At 41.2% G+C, this 19,964-nt stretch overlaps 2 protein-coding genes across 3 annotated transcripts; both read left to right on the top strand.

Moving 5' to 3' along the window:
- Window positions 1-367: 367 nt before the first annotated feature.
- Window positions 368-10,645, top strand: LOC135079202 (uncharacterized). 2 transcript variants are annotated; one of them, XM_063973800.1, is made up of 9 exons: window positions 368-492; window positions 887-1,254; window positions 1,527-1,614; window positions 3,898-4,084; window positions 5,550-5,692; window positions 6,370-6,493; window positions 7,833-7,945; window positions 8,957-8,987; window positions 10,439-10,645. In XM_063973800.1, exons 2-8 carry the CDS (start codon window positions 896-898, stop codon window positions 8,966-8,968), a joined length of 1,026 nt encoding a protein of 341 aa, XP_063829870.1. In that variant the 5' UTR covers window positions 368-492; window positions 887-895; the 3' UTR covers window positions 8,969-8,987; window positions 10,439-10,645. The 2 variants fall into 2 exon arrangements, with proteins under 2 accessions (XP_063829870.1, XP_063829862.1); XM_063973792.1 differs by lacking the exon at window positions 8,957-8,987 and having other exon boundaries at window positions 369-492.
- Window positions 10,646-12,638: 1,993 nt separating this feature from the next.
- On the top strand, window positions 12,639-19,582 carry LOC135077959 (uncharacterized). Its single transcript, XM_063972501.1, has 7 exons — window positions 12,639-13,007; window positions 15,891-15,976; window positions 16,476-16,584; window positions 17,193-17,332; window positions 17,629-18,427; window positions 18,580-18,667; window positions 19,438-19,582. Exons 1-7 carry the CDS (start codon window positions 12,746-12,748, stop codon window positions 19,580-19,582), a joined length of 1,629 nt encoding a protein of 542 aa, XP_063828571.1. The 5' UTR covers window positions 12,639-12,745.
- Window positions 19,583-19,964: the final 382 nt, after the last annotated feature.

Raw genomic sequence — 19,964 nt, 5'->3', positions numbered from 1 at the left:
ATATGAGGGCATATGGCTGGCATACTGTGTGGCATACGGATTTTCTCAATTTCCCAGTGCTCATACGGAACTTTTCCTCAATTTTCCTGACCAAGAACACTAAATAAACGCTCTGTTTCCTCTTTCTTGAGTCTACCAGCTTCAATCAGTATACTGATTTTCTCCAGCATAGTAAAATAATGTTTTGAAATCTTCCTTTTCAAACATTTTGTGATTGTGAGTTTTGTGAGTGAACATCGAACCCGCGACCAAAGTAAAAAACGCGCTCAACCCACTGTGCATTTTCTACCATTGCGTTCGGATACACAAAATAAATATCCGTGTGCAAAATAAATTCTAAAATGTTTTTCAAGAATGGCAACACTGATAACCTCACTTTTTAATGGCGGCTGCGCTTGCGTGATGCCGGTTTCGTGTTATTATTGCTTCTAATTTGGCGTCATTTCGTTAGGACTTGTGCTATCATTGATTTTAACTGTAAATAGTTATTCGGTAAGTGAAAACCTGTATTTTATAATATTAGTTTCTGATTTTGATAGGAAGTTACTGTAGTGCGAGTTCACGATCGGTGCTTCGGTATTTTCCACTCGTAGCAACGCCATGCTCCATGGCGCGTATGGCGACCGTAGGCTCTATTTACCGTTATGGCGTTGCGTCGCATTTTCCGAAATCATGTTTTTGCAAAAATCCCAGTGTACACACATAATTTTGTCGTAATTGCGTTGTTTCGCGCGTAACAAACTTCGTCCTTGAGAGTCGTGAACGGGCGCCAAGTAGATAAATTCGCTCGCGAAAAATAGACTATCATGGCGGGAAACGAGCCGATCAGGAGAGCGTGACCGATCCCGCGTCATATTGATTAGTTCGGTGTTCGTGTTATTTTTAGTGAGTAAAGATGGTCGCTCAGAAGAAAGGGCGCGGTGCTAAGAACCAGGCGGCGAAGGCTAAGGCGGCGGCGGCGGCGGTAGAGGAGCCGGTGGTGCAAGAGGCGGAGGCCGCGGAGCCGGCGGAGGCCGCGGAGGACAACAACGGCGACACGGAGGCGCCCGAGCAGGCCGACGAGGCCGCCACGGAGCAGGCGGCCGAGGGTGACGGCCACGAGAACGCCGATGAGCCCAAGCCCGAGGACAAGAAAGAGGAGAAAGTGGAAACTGGTAAACTCCTCGTCGAGAACCTCCCGTCGAGCTACCTCTTTGATTACCAAGAGAAACTCAAGGAGTTGTTCTCGAAGCATGGAGAAGTCCTCGGCGTCAAGTGAGTTGTTTGTTTACTTTTCTGAACTTTTTTACTAAAACATGTTTTTGCTAACATTCAAATATCAGTCCCTGAGTTATCATGATTTTTCTGATAATCAAGCTCTATTTATTCATGTTTGGCCTAAATTTACTATAATTGAATAGTATAATTTGTTACTCAATATTTTTGTGTAATTTATTTTACTTTGTGTTGCGAGCTGCAAACAGCGCTCATAAGGCAACACCGACTGGAGCGGAGTATTAATGAGAGAAATTTTTCTTTCTTTTTAGACGTGGTCCAATCATTGTTACTGAACTGACCACAACTCCGACATTATCGGCAATAGTCGAATTCAAAAACAAAGAGTCTCTGGACAAGGTAAACAAAAGTTTATTAACATTATTTACTTCTATTGAAGCTCTTAGTAGTAATATTAGTTTAATGGTGCCTTCAATTGGTGTGGCCATGAAGGTGCTTTAAATATAAGGCTAAGATTTTCCAAATTACACCTTGAACTGAGTAAATTTTTAGATCCTGAAGTCATGCAGAATGAATGACTATTTGAATGTTTGAAAAGGCTGGTCTTCTACTGAGACAAGCACCTCTTTTGGATTTGTCAACTTTCCTAGTAACTGATCAAAATTATGTGTCAATTAGTTGTGAAGTAGCAGGTCAGCTGATGCCTCCATGTCCACTTGTGACGTCTTATCTATTTCTGTGTGATATTAGGCAGCAACTAATAATAATGAACTCATTATTTACATTAACATGACAAGAACACCCTATATTGTTTTTAGATGTATTCACTTAGCTTACAGAAACTTAAATTATTAGTTGCTGCCACTTTGCATTAAGTTCCTTCCAGTCCAGTCCATTATAATATGTTTTACCTAATTAATAATTTTAACAAAACAATGTTTTCCTCAATAACTGATTTGGAGTTATGTGAAAGATGTTACAATGGACTAAGGACAACACAACACATTCCAGGAAAAAATAGTATTTTAACTATTGGAATTTATTATAATAATTACAATGCCATCTTTTTCAAATTACTCCTACTATGGTACTTTGTGTCAAGGTGAGTTATCAGATTTAAAAATAATGTTATTTATGAAGCCAGTAATTATAATTGTGTTTGTGAAATTCCATAATTTGCCATCAAACATGGGTCAATAATGGAATGCTATTAAATAAGCTTTAACTGTATGTAAATCAACCAATCTAAATGTTGCTTATAATAATATTATTAAGTAGTCGGTTTTTTATCTTATCTGGTGTACAATGAACTTACTATTTTTTATGATTTACACAGAATATGTGTTATGATTATAATTTTACATACAATTTGTTTATATTCTGAATGTTTTTAGGGGAGCTTTACAATCGAGCTTAACCCACGAAACACTTACATAATAGGTTAATAATAGATGTATACTTGTTTCTATAACATGGCTATGATTTATGTTGGCATAGTGAGATAGCAATTTTGGGTAGTATACCGACTACTGATACTGACTCATATATTTGCACATGCCCAATGACGTCACGCCCTCACGCGTGCGGCGGACGAACATTCAAGAGTGCTTTAACCTTTTAAAAGTTTGGAAGTACACACAATCGTCGACTCTAAGGTTCACACAATACAAATACTCAACAATTCTAACATACACACCTCCCGACAGTTCTGTACATTTTAGCATATTTATACACAAACAGGTTAATCTCGCGCTGATTTCATAGTTACGCTGATTAACGCAAAGAAGTGCGATTACACGGTGCGGTGAATAAGTTGCGCTAAGTTTATGGGTCTGAAGTTAGCTGCGTAGAACTGCGCATGACGCGATTTTCCGGATTTGTGAAGGGGTTCAAGTAAGGGGAAGGGTGACTTGGGCGTCTAAAGCTCAAATACAAACGATACGAGTTATCTATTTAGACCCATTCATTATCTTGTGCTCCAGTTGTTCTAATAAATGCATGTAGCAACTTAGATAATATAACAGAAAGCAGTTGTCTTTTGGCTTTTGCCACCGGCAACGGATTCTGCGATTGCTTTTATACAATCGGCACCTCTTGCGCGGTAAACAACGTAATTATGAGGTCAAACTTAGGGTCAAGGGTACACTTATGAATTTGGCAAGGTACCGATCGACACCGCAACGTCATTTCTATTTTATGTACGGGATGCCGAATTTATAAGTGTGCTATAAATATTATTTTGTGGACCAATTACACGGGGTCAAAGGTTGAGAAAAAGCTTACTACGTTACGCGCTAGAGTTTAGTTACGCTACAGTCAGAGGTTAAATGTTGAATTGACTTACAACAGCCGAAAGTGGCTATAATCCGATTGGATCAGTTACAACAACGCGCCTTCGATTTGCTATTCGCTGTATAACAGCGCGGCAAGAATGTTCGCCCCATGTATGTTTTTTTTTTTATCTACTGGGATTTATAATTGTATCCATACGGCCAATCTTTCCAATTTGTCAACATAACACCAGGTGCGATTGCAGTCAAATACCTGCCTTGTCTTGCATAAAAAAAAGATATCAAAACTACATTCTGTCTAAAATCTCGATCTTTGCCCTTGCAATTCTCCCCTAAGACCCCGTGTAACTGGTCCGTACCCCCGCCCCCCGCTAACCGCCGCCTCCCCCAGGCGCTGAACGAGGAGGGAACGGTCCTCGACGGCAGCGCCATCTCAGTTGCGGTCGAATCGCGCGCCGAAACGGCCGTGCTCGTCGGAGTGCCCTACGAAGCTAGCACGGATTACGTGCGGCTGCTGTTCGCCCAGTGTGGCGAGGTGGCGCATATCCACGAGTTCAGCAAGACCAAGTATAAGATCTGTGAGTATTGAAATATGTTGTTTTTTTTTAATATATAGCAGAACTAGCTTTCCGCCCGGTCTTTTGTCTGTCACAGAAAAACTGTATCGCGCGCGTCCCTGTTTCAAAAACCGGGATAAAATCTCTATGCCAAATTTCATCAAAATCGGTTCAGTGGTTTAGGCATGAAAGAGAGACAGACAGAGTTACTTTCGCATTTATAATATACTCAAAATCAAATAAACCGCACCTTCCGCGACGCGAACTTTAACGATTTTCTTCTGACACAATCATGGTGCCCCAACAATATTGGTGTTATTTGAAAGCCCAATAAATATCCTTAAAGAAAAACACATTTATTTTCTTAATAAATGATTAACATATACCACAAATGTGACTTGAAAAAATACCTCACTTTGGGCCCACCTATGGGATTAATTAGACCAATTTTTATGGTTATAAAACCAAATAATGATCTCACGTGTCCTCTTTAACAGATGAATAGCGATTAATCCCAACTTAACAGTTTTATAGCCATAAAAGTTGGCTTTAGCGTAACTACCTATTTTTTGAAGAAGTGACTCTGGATCCTTCCCTAGACACATTTTTGGGGTAAAAACCTTTCCTTTAATGAAATGAAGGTTAGAACTAGGCTTTTAAATGGTGCCAATATTGGTGGGAAGTGGGGATGCATACGTTTGAAAATACTTTTCGCGGGAGGTGCGATTTATTTGATGTCGAGTGTATTAGTATAGAATTATAGATCGGACAGAAGCTCCACCTGCTTGGATATTTTGGATTGTTATGGTCTTAAAAATTTGAACTGAAAATAAGAATTTGAGCTATTTACTTCTAACAGTTTTAATTTAAATAAAATAAACAAATCAAAGTTAGCATTCCAGAAGTCCCAGTGGACATACCTGAAAGTCGCACTGTTCAGTAAGCTAGGATACGCTCTTTGATCCTTCTCAGTCCTATCTAGCAAGAAAAGATCGTACGCGTACCTTGCTAAAATATCACCGACCAAGTGTACTTGTACGGTGCCAGAGAAGTTGTGGCTGTAAAGCCGTCTCACTATGCTATAGAAATGTACCGCCTTGGCGCTCTGATGGAGTTAACCCAAGTTTGAAGTGCGTTCGGGCAAGGTTCGCAGGCGAGGCTTGGTTGCTGCGAAGTGCGTGCCCATACTGTCTAAAGCCTGGTCCGTGAGCACGTAGAATTTTGTCCAATGACCCCAAGCTACCCATCCTTATCGCTCGCGCGTAATTATATTGCTGTCGCGACTGTGCGACGGGCGCCCGCAGTGAGTGTACGAGCGCTACAGCAATATAATTACGCGCGAGCGATAAGGATGTGTAGCTTGGGGTCATTGGACAAAATTGTACGTGCTCACGGACCAGGCTTTATCTGTACTTGGATCATCTTCACGAGTATTTGCGCCGGTATTTGGTTTACAATAACTAAACTAATTCCCCTCGCCCTGCAGTGCGGGTGACGTTCCACCAGCGCGAGGCGGTGGAGCGCGCGCTGAAGCTGGACCGCGAGCTGCGCATCAACGGCTTCCTCGTCACCGTGTCCAAGTACCGCGACGAGGACGAGCAAAAGGCGCACTCCGCCAACGCCAACAAGGTAACCTCCACAAATTTCCCATTTGTATTGCATAGGCCAATGATGACAGGTCGTGCGACCCATGACATTTTGCGCGACCTGTCATTCAAAATCAAAAATATTTATTCAGTTTAGACCACAAGTGGCACTTATGATCACGCTGATGATGGCGATCTGCACGCGTTGGTGTGGTTAAAGCTTTATTTATAGTCCCGTTAGCCCCTCGTTCGTTTAGTCCCGGCAGAACCACAATAGTCTAGTGGCGATGGGATTCGAACCCGCATTCCTCGGATTTAGAGACCTTCACCGTTAGGCTCCACCAAGGTCACAACTACACTATAAAGAGGGCTATCATATGAGCTCTCATCAATTGACGCCACTGTAGTGCCATTCGCTGATAGCTACGGTGGCGCGGACTACTGAATAGTGTCGACTTCTTATATTCTTCACGACTATAAGAAGTCGACACTATTCAGTAAAATTATCACGAGTTCCAAGACTGTCTTCGGATTATTCAACCTTCAATAGTTGGTTTTCATTTGGCGAACTAGAACGAATATTTTATTCATGGTAGCTGATAAGGTCATGGTCTCACGTGACTTACAAATAATGGAGTATGTCGCGTGTTTGCTTTAAAGTACTGATAATGAATAAATGTCTTTTGTATGATATTTTCTATCATTTTATTGTATAAACAGAACAAGCGGCCGGCGCAGCAGAACCGCAACAACAACGCCAACGCGAACAACAACGCCAACAACCGCCCCAACAACTTCCGCCCGCGTGGCGGCGCGGCTTTCAACGCGCGCGGCAACTTCAGAGGTTCGTAGCTCAATAATTAATAGTGGATCAGAATTAGAAATGAGTAGATCCGCAGGAAAACCAAAGTAACCGATATAGCCCGCAGAATTGCTAAACCTAGTAGCTGGGGCAGAAAAGTTATCGAGTGGCGACCATGAGCCGGAAGAAGAAGGATTATGGTCCTCTCATGCTCGCACTAAAAATAATTAAAATCGTGCTATGAAAAGTAATGTATAAACTAATCTAATTTTATAAAATGTTATAGTGTCATGCTTCTCAATCTGGACTGTTGCTTAGCTTTATTATTAGTTTTTCTTTTTTTTCTCTAAGAGATAACTTGGTATTGTCATTCTCACTAAAATGTCTCTGGGGTGGTGGCGTAGTGAGGCGGGTCGTTACATTCCCTCTAATATGGTCGAGTGAAGCGATGGCTGGTTCACTCGTCATGTCTGTGAACAGGCGCTGCTTTCGGGGACTGGTCAATCCAAGTTATTCCAATTTATGTATGCGAGTCATTTCTACTAGTATTTAAGTATGTAATCTGTAAGTCTAGATATTAGCACGTCACTACCTTGTTTAATATACCACGCAATTTTGTATACCCATTCTTATAAGATACACTATACAAGAATGCGTGGTAAATTCAGTGAACTGCTCCTGAATCGAATGTACCTACTACTGCTATTTATATTTATTTATATTAACCGGCAGACAGTGGTGACTGAGTTTGTTGCGGCGCTTCTTCTCAGCACTTGCCAAATGTTGGTCTCGAAGCGCTGGTAGGGTAAAAAGATTATGAGACATGTAGAGGCTCCTTAAGAGCAAAATGACGATTTGTAAGAACTATTTATTAGTCTAAACAAATAAAGAAATTTTGACTTTGACTTTGACGTAGTATGGGCAGGCCTCCTACTAGGTGGACTGGTGGACCGACCATTTCTCCATCAACATTGATTATGTTGTGTATAAAGGGCCCGGTTTCCAACAGGTCGAAGCGGAGCCAAGGAGTGTTTTGAATAACCGATCAGAGGTGGAATTGTGTAAAGCAATCGTAATCATTTGACAGTTCATAACGTACGATAATGTCAGTTAAACAAAGCGTTTGACAGAATAATCGTACGTTATGAACTGTCAAATGATAACCATTGCTTTACACAATTCCACCTCAAATTTTATTATTCAGGAAACCAGAAAGTCTGATTGGTTATTCAAAACACTTTTCCACCAGAAACTGGGCCTTAGTGACCTGGAAACATTTACAGGAGGGCGCTACTATCGATACTGGTTTATTAGTACCGATTTTTGCCACTTGATGTTTCAGAATCGTTCTACTTTAATAAAGATTTGAATTTCCCCGCAGGCGCTCGCGGGCGTGGAGGCTTCGGCGCGCGCGGCGGCGGCGCCTTCCCGCGCGGAGGCTTCGCCCCCGTCAACAACTACAACATGCCCCCGCAGCCCTTCATGGGCAGGCCTGTACGTACAACACGCACACACACACACGCACACACACACACGCACACACACACACACACACACACACACACACACACACACACGCACACACACACGCACACACACACACACACAGTGTCAAATAGTTCGTGACACCCAAAGTGGCCAAAAAAGTTCGCAACACGTCCATGTTACATATTCAAATTCAAATATTTTATTCAGTACATAGGCCCTTTCCAGTAGGCCTAAGATGCGCGCCGCGATTAGCGGTTATCACTCCATTTGATCGATTTTGCCCATAATTTTTTACGTTGATAAAATTTATCACGGCGCGTATCTTAGGCCTACAGGGCACTTATACACGTCCCAAATATACTTAGCTTGCCTTATCACCATTTCGGGACAACATATGGGCTGGCATGGTAGAATAAGGTTGTGTTATCAACTTTTTATCACGAACTATTTGACGCTGACCGTACATGACCATCACACATGTACAGATACGGCCAGAGGCTCAAATTAAATGCATGTAATCTATGAAAGTTGATTCCATCTGGCAATGCAAATATTTTGCAAAGAGCTATTTCAAATGTTATGAAGAATTATACAACAACCACAAAATCACCAGCATGTCCAACAAAAAAAAAAGAATTTCTTTTAGCATGACTGAAATTATTATACAAGAGAACAATAATTATTATATCTCTCATAATCTATTGGGAAACTGGGTACATGGTAATTTAATTCATTACTGTTTAAACATAACATACAAAACCAACCACACAGCATCCATTTTTTTGTTAATTTATTTTTGGTTTTCATTTATTATTTAATTTTGTCATTTTTAATTTGGTTTTCTTTAGTTTTACTGTATTTTTTTGCATATTCGAAACCATGCTTGTTTACTTTGCATGCTCATATTAAGAAACGAGTGCATAGAAAGATGCGCAAAGAAATGCAGTATGTACCAAATTGCGAAGTAGATAGGGCTGCAAACCTCTTTGCCTAACGTGTTCTGTGCATTCTTTTCAGAGCTACCTGTAGGCTAGACTCCGTGACGCAGGTAAAACGACCTCGGTCTTGTCCTATTGCTTAAGCCGCGTTTACACGAGCAAATACAACCTAACCTAACCTAGCATTTACCTTGATTGATTTCCTTTGCTATACCGTGATTGTCTTTGTGAGCCAGCTATGTGTGTTCTTAGAAAGCAATTGTAATAGATGTTCAGTAAGAGCTGGGTTGCACCATCTTACTTTAACAAACGTCAAAAGTCTGTCAAACTCCATACAATAAAATCCGGCCACTGTTAAATTATGGTGGTGCAACTCGCTAAGACTTGGACGTCGGGTTATTTGGCACGTTAGATGTTGTATAGCTCGTGTAAACGTGTGGTCGCACACTTAACAACTCGACACCGAATTGGCAACTCGTTGAGAATGTATCTTCCTTACGTTATTCTAATGTTGGCGAGTCAAAGAGTGTGCGTCAACCATTATACGGGTTGGGTGTCTTCTATCGTGGTTTGACTTTAACTTATTTCACAAGCTTCTTTATTTTATTTGTTTTCACATATTTTTCGACTTCTTTTGACTTTTCTATGGAGTGTCATACTAATTGGTGTGAATTTTGCTACTTATTTGATCGTAACATTACGAAAGTTGGGGCAGCTTAAGATATTGTGATGGAGTGCAAATAGTAAGTCTATCATACTCCACATTCGTTTTCAAAACTAGCTGTCAACTGAACTTCGGATCGGCACAGTCTTTTCACTCATACGTAATGCAAAGATGAACTCTGCTGTAGGCAATAGAGAAATCTTCTTAGTGATGTGAGACAGTGCCGACCCTTCATTATGGGGATAATTCGAATGAACTCTGCCCACTCATGTCATATCATACCATGACCGTGCTCGTCTCCAACACATAAAAAATAAATCACATCTTTTGAAGATAATATTGCAGGCAGCCTACCATGTTGCATCTTGTTATTCGTCTCATATTATTTCGTATTGATGTTTATGTGCCATCAACAAAGTCGACACATTATCTTAAAAAATATATCTTGACTTTTCTCTTGTTTGATTGTCCATTATTTGAAAATAAACAAATGATATGGCGGGGGTTGGATCAAGTCGACGCGAAGAAATATGAGCCTTAGGCGGTTATCACACTGCGCCGCGCTCCGCCGCGGAGCGCGTGATTTCATATAAAAAATCACGCGCGCAGACGCGTTGTCAGTGTGAAGTGCCGCGCGTGTTTTCTATACAAACTGAGGTACTTGCATACAATGATTAAATCTGTCGTCCCGCGCTACGCGACGGAGCGCGGCGCAGTGTGATAACCGCCTTATGGTGTTCAGGCGTCGACTTTGTTGATAGTACAATGGTATTATGATGCGGGTAGATATAATAAATATGTGTTCAGAACGCTTATTTACTTGCCGGTTATGGCACGGTATGGCGCAGTGGGCGTGTCCTTGAGTAACCATCAGTTCTAACTGTTGTTTCTCCACAGGGCGGCTTCATGAACGACGGGCAGCGGCCCAACAAGCGGCTGCGACAGATGTAACGTGGAGTGGAGTGACGTCGTGTGAGTGTGCCCAGAGACAGTGACGTGTTACAGTATCGGAATTAAATCTAGCTAATTGTATTTACTAAGTACATGAAATAAATAATTGTAAGCTATTGTCTTTTTGACAGGTAATAAATGTAATTACTAACATGTGTTGTTGTCATTTGGTATTTAGTCGTTAATTAGCACTGGTAATTGTAGAAATCCTGAGAGAATATAATTATTAGTTTAATATACATTAGAATTGGAGAATGGTTGGTTTAACGAGCAATTAAACGGCACTACAGTAATAATCATCCGTAGTTTTTTGTAGGGTGGCGGTGAAAAAAAAAAAGAAATAGTCAAAAAAAGTTGATCAAGATTCGAGGCTTAGATTTTGAAAGGTCTACAGTGAGGTGGTGGTAGTGGTGCCATCTTCTACTGCTGAAACGCTATTTTCAGTTGTAGTTATCGATGCAAATTACATAACTGGGTACAAAATATTTTAATAGACGTCAGGTATTGCATTCCTTAGTCGCAAACGCAATGATTCGAAAGTATGTTATGTACTGAAGTTTTTTATTGCTACACAATACGTGATAAATGTCCTTTATTGCCTTTTGAAGAAAAGTGCCTAATAAATTGGAGAGGCAAGCGTTTTTAGGCGCGCTGTTTTGACTGTAAGCTCCGTACGCAATGTTGCAGTGTGGTTATTAGATAAATATAAGGAAATATTTATTTTTAAAAAGGTTACAGTTGCATTAAAACTAAGTCTAGGCCCTTTTCCCGATTATAGCTTGCCCTACCACCACTCCGGGACAACCTTCGGTTGGTGCTCAGAACTGGCGGAAATAAACTGCGAAGACTCCTCTTTCGTCAGGCTTATTTACTACTAAATGTTTGGGCGGGAGTTTGCATCGTGCGGTCCACACAGCTTATGACCGCAGTCTGTGGAGGAACACTATCTGTGGTCGCGATCCTCATCAGTGAGGGACCGAGGAAGAAGATAATTTACTACTAGCTTTTGCCCGCGGCTTCAACCGCGTGAAATTTCGTTTGTCACAGATCGTCATAAATTATAGCCTATATGTTATTCTGGGCTATAAACAATAATACTGTAAAGTTTCATCAAAATCTTCAGTAATTTTTGCGTGAAAGAGTAACAAACATCCACACAAACTTTCGCATTTATAATATTAGTAGCATTTGAAGGAATATCATTTCAAGTTATTTATGTATAAGTTTTAGTGGAATGAATGAACTAGCTATGAACCCATTTGTGTAGCTTGGAAACAACCAATTTGGGCAATTATTTAGGTATACCAACCTACTGTACCCAATTATGCTGCGGCAAGATGCGCATACGCGGCGAAATAATTGTAAACAAACCAGTTTTTTCTAGTAAATAATTGAATGTATCCGAGAGTAAAAACGCGGTTATAATAGTTTATAGGCGATAATTACTACTTATTAGCCGAAGAAAGTGTTCGACCGTGTGACGGAGGAATACTGCCGGTTGTCACGGATGTTCAGTGTTCGTATGTAATGTAACCTACTGGTCAGTTGGATATGAGCTGTAAGTTTTTTTGATGAGCGTACGCCAAACGTACGCAGACAATTGAAATGCATTTTTTCGAGTTTCTGTTGAAAAGGTAGAGGTATTATGGAGTAATCTTTAGCCAGTCAGGTGGGGTTGTCTGATTATCAGAAACGTGTGGTGTATTGTATTGTAAGCTCACTGAGTCACTATTAAAGCTGCTTACACCTAGCTATTTTAGTTACAATTATGGTGGATTCTTCGCAACATCGATATTATTAGTAGCATAAATCATGCCTTTAATTTGTTATTTTAAAGAAACGTAAGATATATTGCACTTACAATAATTGAAAAATTTATTACGTCCGACATGTTCCCTGAAATCCGTACCTACTCCACTTTCATAAACAGTTGCTTAACTTGTGGGTAGTTATTTGATTGACTAGCCTCTAACCTGCTGGCATTTTAAAATGAACACCTGCCCCTTTAGACAAGTTGCACTTTTTGATCAAATCGAAAACGAATCCATCAAAACTCCATACAAAAAGGCCTTTCGACCATTTTTCGACTGGTTTCCGATTATAATGTGCACTTTGTCTAGCTAGACCCACTGTAATTAGATTACCCTGAAATAGAAATTGTAGAACGATAGCTACAGCAGCGACCCTATTACCGCGGAGAGCGCAGTCTATCGCATCGTAGCCGCGCGCGCGCACGCAAGCAAATAATGTAATATGGGCGCCAAGGCGTATTTATTGTTTGTTATCATCGTCTGTGTGGACTGCTCTAGAATTAAGAAAGAAGGTTTTAGGAAGAACTTCAGGGTTAGAGGAGAGACATTAGAGCAGCTGTTCGCTGTATATGACCCGACGTTTCTGGCGGTGGTGTGGCCGAAGATATCCAATGGACTGCACTTGGACGTGAGCCAGTTCTGCTGGGACGATGTGTCGGTGTTCTTCAAGGACCTGGCTGAGGGACGAGCGTGGGCGTTTAATGGTAAGAATAAATGTTTTGATTTTAACCAGGTATTAATCGAGTAGAGTAGATAAAGATAGTTTAAAATTTTATAACATTACACGGCCTCATGTCACAACTATGTCTTGGTGTTCTTGGGTTGTCTGCATGGATAATCATGAAATATCATAAAACAGATTTACAAGATAAAAAGGCACTTAACCGCTTGAGTCCCAGACGGCATTCATTAATGTCATAACAATTGATTATCTATTTTGTGTCTAGATTCGCGGTCCTTGAAGGATTAATACAAATGAAAAATTAAAATGTTCACACGATGCGGATTTAACGGCTTTTCTAGTTATGATATCAACAATCATGCTTGGCTAAGCACAGTTTCTTGTTACGTAAATAAAATAATACCACAGTTATTATAATAGGTATACTTAATACTCAATAATTTATTGCATCCATAATGTTACAAACGAATGGTTCGGTGGCGCAGTGGTTGGACGTTCTCTAGTATCGTAGGTTCGAACGTGACAGTAGCAGAGTTAATATTTTGGTGGAAATTAGCTGAAAGCGGACTTTTAAATCACATTTTCAAAGCTGATGAAGTGAATAAATAAAACTAATCAATCATGAAAATTAACAATAATAAACGTCCGGAAAAATAGCCAATAAATTATGTCTTGTAATATCGATAAATCTGTTGTTCATGAATGGACGATTATAATGCTAATGCGCCACTTTCGTTGGAGGCATCGATCGTTCAAGTTCACCGGCGCGCACGCAACGTTAAGACACGCTGGGGCTGCAAAAACCTGTAGGTTTTTCACGCACCATTTCGATTATCGTACCAAGCGACAACAGTAACGTATTATTTTGCACATGGTTTATTCAGCAGTTCCAATGTACTTTTGAAAGAATTACAAGTATTTTTTCGGTCTAGTTCCTTTAAGTTGTTTATGATAGTTCCTTGGAAGGTATTTGGTAGTGGTATTATTAAATCAACTGCTGCAATTTTGCATTGAGCAATGAATTTTGACAGCAAAAGTGATTTTTTTTGTTGGTAAACAAAAAAACAGCACTTCATCATCATCATCTCAGCCACAGGACGTCCACTTCTGAACATAGGCCTCCCCTAATGCTTTCCATGTTACCCGGTTGGTAGCGGCCTGCGTCCAGCGCTTTCCTGCTACCTTTATGATGTCGGTCCACCTTGTGGGTGGACGTCCCAAGCTGCGTTTTCCGGTAGCAGCACATGGTCCTATGTTATTTGCGTGCAGCCCCTAGACAAAATGCCAAATACGACAGTTTTTATGTCGAAAGATGGTCGAAAAGCCTTTTTTTGTATGGAGTTTGAACGGATCGATTTTCGATTCGATCAAAAAGTGCCACTTGTTTAGACCCACTGCTGCACTGGTCTGCGCGACTGTTTTTTGAGAGAATTTGCTCACCTTGTAGAAATTTTTACCCCTTACAAGTTACAACGAAAGTAAGCTCGGTATTTGTTGTTCAGGCGAAAGGTCGCGGGTTCGAATCCCAACTCGATGGCTGTCAACATTTTTAAGTCGCTCATTTTCGTCTATAATCGCCGTTGTTTAAAGTGAGTGCATAGTATGTATAGTATACTTATTCTGTATTATAAACCTTTGTTTAAGTTTGGACTAAAAACGGAAAATGTTTTCCCATCATTCATTCATCCCTACAACTAGATCAGTGTTGCCTGCAGAAAATTATAGTCAGCTTGAGAAATTGTTAACGGAGTTTTTGTCGGATCTATTATATTGGAGTATTTACTTTTACTCAGGGCAATGTAACTTCTAAGTACATGAAGAATAACTCAGACGTGTGTACAGTTGCCTATTACTGCTGATCATAACTTATTCAAGTTAAATTGCCGTTTATTTCTGTTATGAAATTAAGCCTAATCTGAATTGCATGATCGATATTTGTTTCTATAACGTCACGCAACTCTTGATCGGGCGATAATTGAAAAACGCTCGATTTGAGGAGAAATAGAAAATTGTTATCGACGCATCAGTTCACTTGTCCATGCATAAAGATATGGCGTGTATGCAGACACGTTGACATCAACGATGTACTGTTATTGAAATTGGTAATAATAATGAATAATTATTTGCCGATTTTCGGTTGTATTAACCTCGGCGCCTGATTGATTGGTCAACGGGAATCTTCCATTACTATCAATACTTTCTCATTTCGTTGTTGAACTTTGACTTACAATCAATTGGAATTGTCGTTATTCATATGCCTACATTTATCTGTTAGATTTCCCCGCCGATCCACCAGTCATCGAACCACCGTTAGTTGTCCAGCGTTCGAGGTTGTTTCATCAATCTTAATATCTACCATTTCCATCTCAGTCTGTATCATTTCCTCTGATTGAATAGAGCCTTAGAGCAGTTTGCATGGCATCATGGAAACGTAACTTTATGAATAATTACAAATATTAATCATCCGATATCTAGGTAGAGGCAGTACCAAATGGGTTGTATGTCTCATTGGTAATAATTGAATATGTGATTCAGAAAAGATATCTCCAGTACTAGATCCATTAATATTTGAATAATGATAAGTAAGCTTGTCATGCGCTCTCCCCGTCCAGAGTTATGGAAATCATTGGGGGAGGCCTTTGTCCAGTAGTGGACGTCATTTGAAACGACGTACGACAGACGTCATTTGGCTGAAACGAACGAAAGTAACCTTGAGAGTGTGTAACTACTGTGCTCACACGCTGTAGCGTAGTGCGAGGAACTGACAAATTAAAGCTTGCAAATGCTGCAGAGGCCATATTTCACTAGACTTTATACTTTATGTTATCTCGAAGTGCTAGTATCCTACGTGTATGAAGCCAGCAAAATGAACTTACAGGTAATTTGAATTGGAACTATTTTCCAGTGGCTGACGCATCTGGGCGTTACCAGGGCGGCGCGACCGGCGGCGCCACCTACTGGCTAGGATCTAGGCAGCGATGTTCAGCGCTGGTGAGTCCTTTTATTGATTGTATGGACAGAATATCATTATAGGATTAGTAGATGTGTAGGAGAACGAAGAACCTTGCAGCAGATGCCAATTGAATGACCAAACGTGCGGTAAAACTGATTGTCTACCGTGCGGTACCAACCACTAAAGCAGCGGTTCCCGAAAGGTGGTCCGCGGAACCCTGGGGTTCCGTGGAAAGGCCGCAAGGGTTCCGTAAAAAATATAATCCCACGTTTCGTGACCGACGTTGTTCGCTCGCACCGACTTGTTTACGCACAAGGGAGGGGCTGGGCGTGCGGGTGGAGTAGTACGGGGGTTCCGCTAGGAAAAGAATAATCAATTAGGGTTCCTTGACAAAAAAAAAAATTGGGAAACCCTGCACTAAACGATGCCTACGTTCGTAAAACCTATATTACTCATGTGCTATATTCAAATGATCTATGATATTTTATGTAGTTCATTATTTTGTCTATCCATGAATTAAGTGATATTTTTTAACAGGACAACAATTTCCTAACAAGAGACCACTCGGACAACTCGACGTCAGATGACCTCTTCGAAGGCGAGTACCTCATGGCACTTCTTCAGAGAGAGAAGATATATAGCACTGGTGAGTAATTCCATTACATCATAACATTATGCTCCCAAAAAAAGTTCCTACCAAAGTTCATATTACCGTGCGATGAAACGGCAGAACCTGCTCTTAGGCCTCAGCTTCGAATTTAGCGGGCAGCGGGGCGGCGGCGGTAGCGGCGCGGGAGTGGCAGGATCTTATGCGTAAAATCAAATAGACCGGTTCTCGAAAACAACGGCGCGGGAGCGGGCAACGAGCGGGCAGCACACTCCTTCTTTTGCCCACAATAAATCGAGCGTTAGGAATAAATTTGAATCGAAATAAAATTATCGCCGTTGCCGCGTTGTTCAGACATTTCGTTTGCGAATAAAAACAAATATCTCGACAACACAACCCCGAACAAAACACTTCGCCGCTAAAGCGCCGCGCGAGCTGCCCGCTTGTTTCGAGAACGGGTCTGCATTGCTCGCCCCGCTCCCGCGCCGCCGCCGCTCCCGCGCCGCTGCCCGCTAAATTCGAGGCTAAGGCCTTAGTAACCCTTCGTTCCAGTTTTTTGTTCGGAGTTAATTCGCTCCATGAACGGATTCGATTTTCGAAGCAATCAAAGTCACTTGTCTATAGCCTGGTTTCTGTTTCCTTGTCAGGTGGACACGAATGGCACAATTTGGTCCAGAGCGACGACATGATTCAGCGGCTGGTGACCATAGACAACCGGCCGCCGTATCGCCTGGCCTACAGCATCGTCACCCTGCGCCTCAATGTCACCAAGATCACCATGACCAAGGTAGGAGGCACAACACTGTATCAATTTATGTAGCCTTAAAGGAGCCATTTTGCTGCAAAAAAAAACCTATTTAAGCCCTCTTAGAAGTGCTGTAAATGCTGTGATATTATTACATTAATCACCTAATTTCTCTCGCGGACAAAAAAACTTAAACGCAAGATTCCTTATTAATAATTTATTTAGCAAAAACAGGCAAAAACCTTTATAATTAACTTATAAAAATAATTAAAAAACTTTAACTTTAATTCTTAGTTTTTCCTTTCTTATTTGAAGGTAATTTTTTACGTTATTTTCAGTCATATGGGGTAACACTAGGCCTATGCCTGCCCCGCTCGTGCTCGCCCGACGACATCGAGGCAATCGTCGCCTTCTCAATAGTCATCAACGACAACCTAAAGTCCAACAGAACCGTGCCCCGGGTCGCCAAGATCACCTCCCTAAGGACTGTAGAAGATTACCACCACATTGAAGAAGACGCTGGAGCGATCGTCCTCATTTGTATCACAGCGTTCCTTTTAATACTTTCGATTGTAGCCACAATAGTAGAATTAAACCTCATCAGATGCAGAATGCTCAAACCTCGCAGTTCCAGGTCTGTGAGCTTCAATTTGCAGAAGTACAACAACGCTGACCCAAGTAAAAGGTACCTTGATACTATTAAGAAGAAGCCTATTGACAGTTTGTGGAAAGAGCATCCACTGGGGAAGCTGAATAAAATTGACGATGACGTTAATATGAAGCCAGGAGTTCCTCCTACGATTACGCTAGACGTAATGTCTATGGAGAGAGCTATGGGCAGCTGCAACCGTTGCGGGAAGTACAAACGGCAGTGTAACGGCTTGCCCACTCATTCGGAGAATTTATCCGCGTGTCCCAGGGTCAAATACAGTTCTGTGGTCAGTCTGAGCACGGCTGAGAGGCGAAGCAGCTTTACTAAGAGGCTGCTGATGTGCTTTTCACTGAGATACAGCTGGAGACGGATTTTCAACACCAATATGGCGAATAAGGACTTGTCGGTGATGCACTTGACGAGGGTGGTCGCGACGCTATGGGTAATCTACGTGCATGTTGCGATGATGGTGAATTATGTTGCAGGTCAGTATATCTACTTGTTTTTATCAAGCACGTGATTCAGAACCTTTAACTCAGTTGTTTTAAATCATTGGGAATGGTTTTGATTCGCTTAGCTGGTGACATAAATCGTAAACTGTGTCTTTCAGAAGACTCATCATCAATATTTTTTTCAGACGATGCTGGTGAGGTGAATGATCGAAATGAAATGTATTACGTATTAGCGACGGGAACGTTAGCATTTGACACATTAATGTTTGTTAGGTAAGTCTTTTCCTTTCTTCATTCCCTTAACCCGTAGGCCATACTTATCGCGATAACCCGATGATTCGTGTATATATCGATGCTTTTTGCATAATAACAATAAGATTTATTCAGCACAATGGGGTTGATAAAGCAAGAGTAGACATGATTAACTTAAAATAAAAATATGCTGAACAGGCGCCCGCTCAGCAAAAATCGCGACATGACACAAACGTCATGTCGAGAAGCTGGTTTTCAGCGGGAACCAACGCGTGATGAGGATTGCGCGCTCCTCTGGTCGAGACGGTTTGATCAGTGTCAGATAGGTTTATAGGCGACTAGCTTTCCGCCCGTAAAAAACTTTATCGCGCGCGTCCCTTTTTCAAAAACCGGGATAAAAACTATCCTCTGTCCGTTCCCGGGACTCAAACTATCTCTATGCCAAATTTCATCAAAATCGATTCAATGGTTTAGGCGTGAAAGCAAGACAGACAGACAGACAGAGTTACTTTCGCATTTATAATATTAGTATAGATAGATAATCAGAAGTATTAAAACTGTCAGAAAGACTTCGCTCCCTGTCGCCCTAACCCCGAATGTTATCGTGATGTGTGGGCCACACACTATAAGGGTAAGAAAAAGACAAACATAAAATTGCACAAATGTTCTAACCAAGGCGTGTGTTACAGTGGTTTGTTATGTAATTTGCAAATGTGTTCTAACCATTGAGTTATAATGTACTACGTAGTAATATTACTTCAATGGTTCTAACTAGTCTATCTTGTTTCCAGTGGTTTGTTCAGTGCGCACCACTTTTTCTACCTGAAGAGCCACTACAGCGTGGAGGAGCTGGTGAGCTTCGGCGGCGGCTGCGGGCACATCCTGCAGTTTGTCTGCTTCGTCACCAACAGGATTATACGGTGCGTTTACAACTAAAGTCCGGTCGCCGAGCAGTTAGAATTTTGTCCAATGACCCCAAGCTCCCCATCCTTATCGCTCAGGACCGGACCGGACTTTACCGAAGTTTTTAAATATCCTTGCGGGTTTAACTTTCCACCCCGGGACAAGATTGGCTTTATTCGTTGGGTTTTTATTGGCCATGGCGGTCAAGATGTAGATCCTGGCTACACAGGAGCTGCAGCGGTGGGAATGAGATGTGAAAATGTCCCCATTCTATAACTACTTTGTATTTGTATGCTAAATCATATCAATCATAGGGCAAATCGTACAAATAAAAGGACTGTATCATGATGCTCTTTGACTTTAATGCTAAGGTATTTTAATTTTTTTCTAGAATGTTTTCCATCACAATTACCAG

Source organism: Ostrinia nubilalis, chromosome 2 (genome assembly GCF_963855985.1).
Source record: "Ostrinia nubilalis chromosome 2, ilOstNubi1.1, whole genome shotgun sequence".
NCBI lineage: Eukaryota > Metazoa > Arthropoda > Insecta > Lepidoptera > Crambidae > Ostrinia > Ostrinia nubilalis.
The sequence above is the reverse complement of the archived record's forward strand: the minus strand, read 5'-3'. Positions and strand labels throughout refer to the sequence as shown.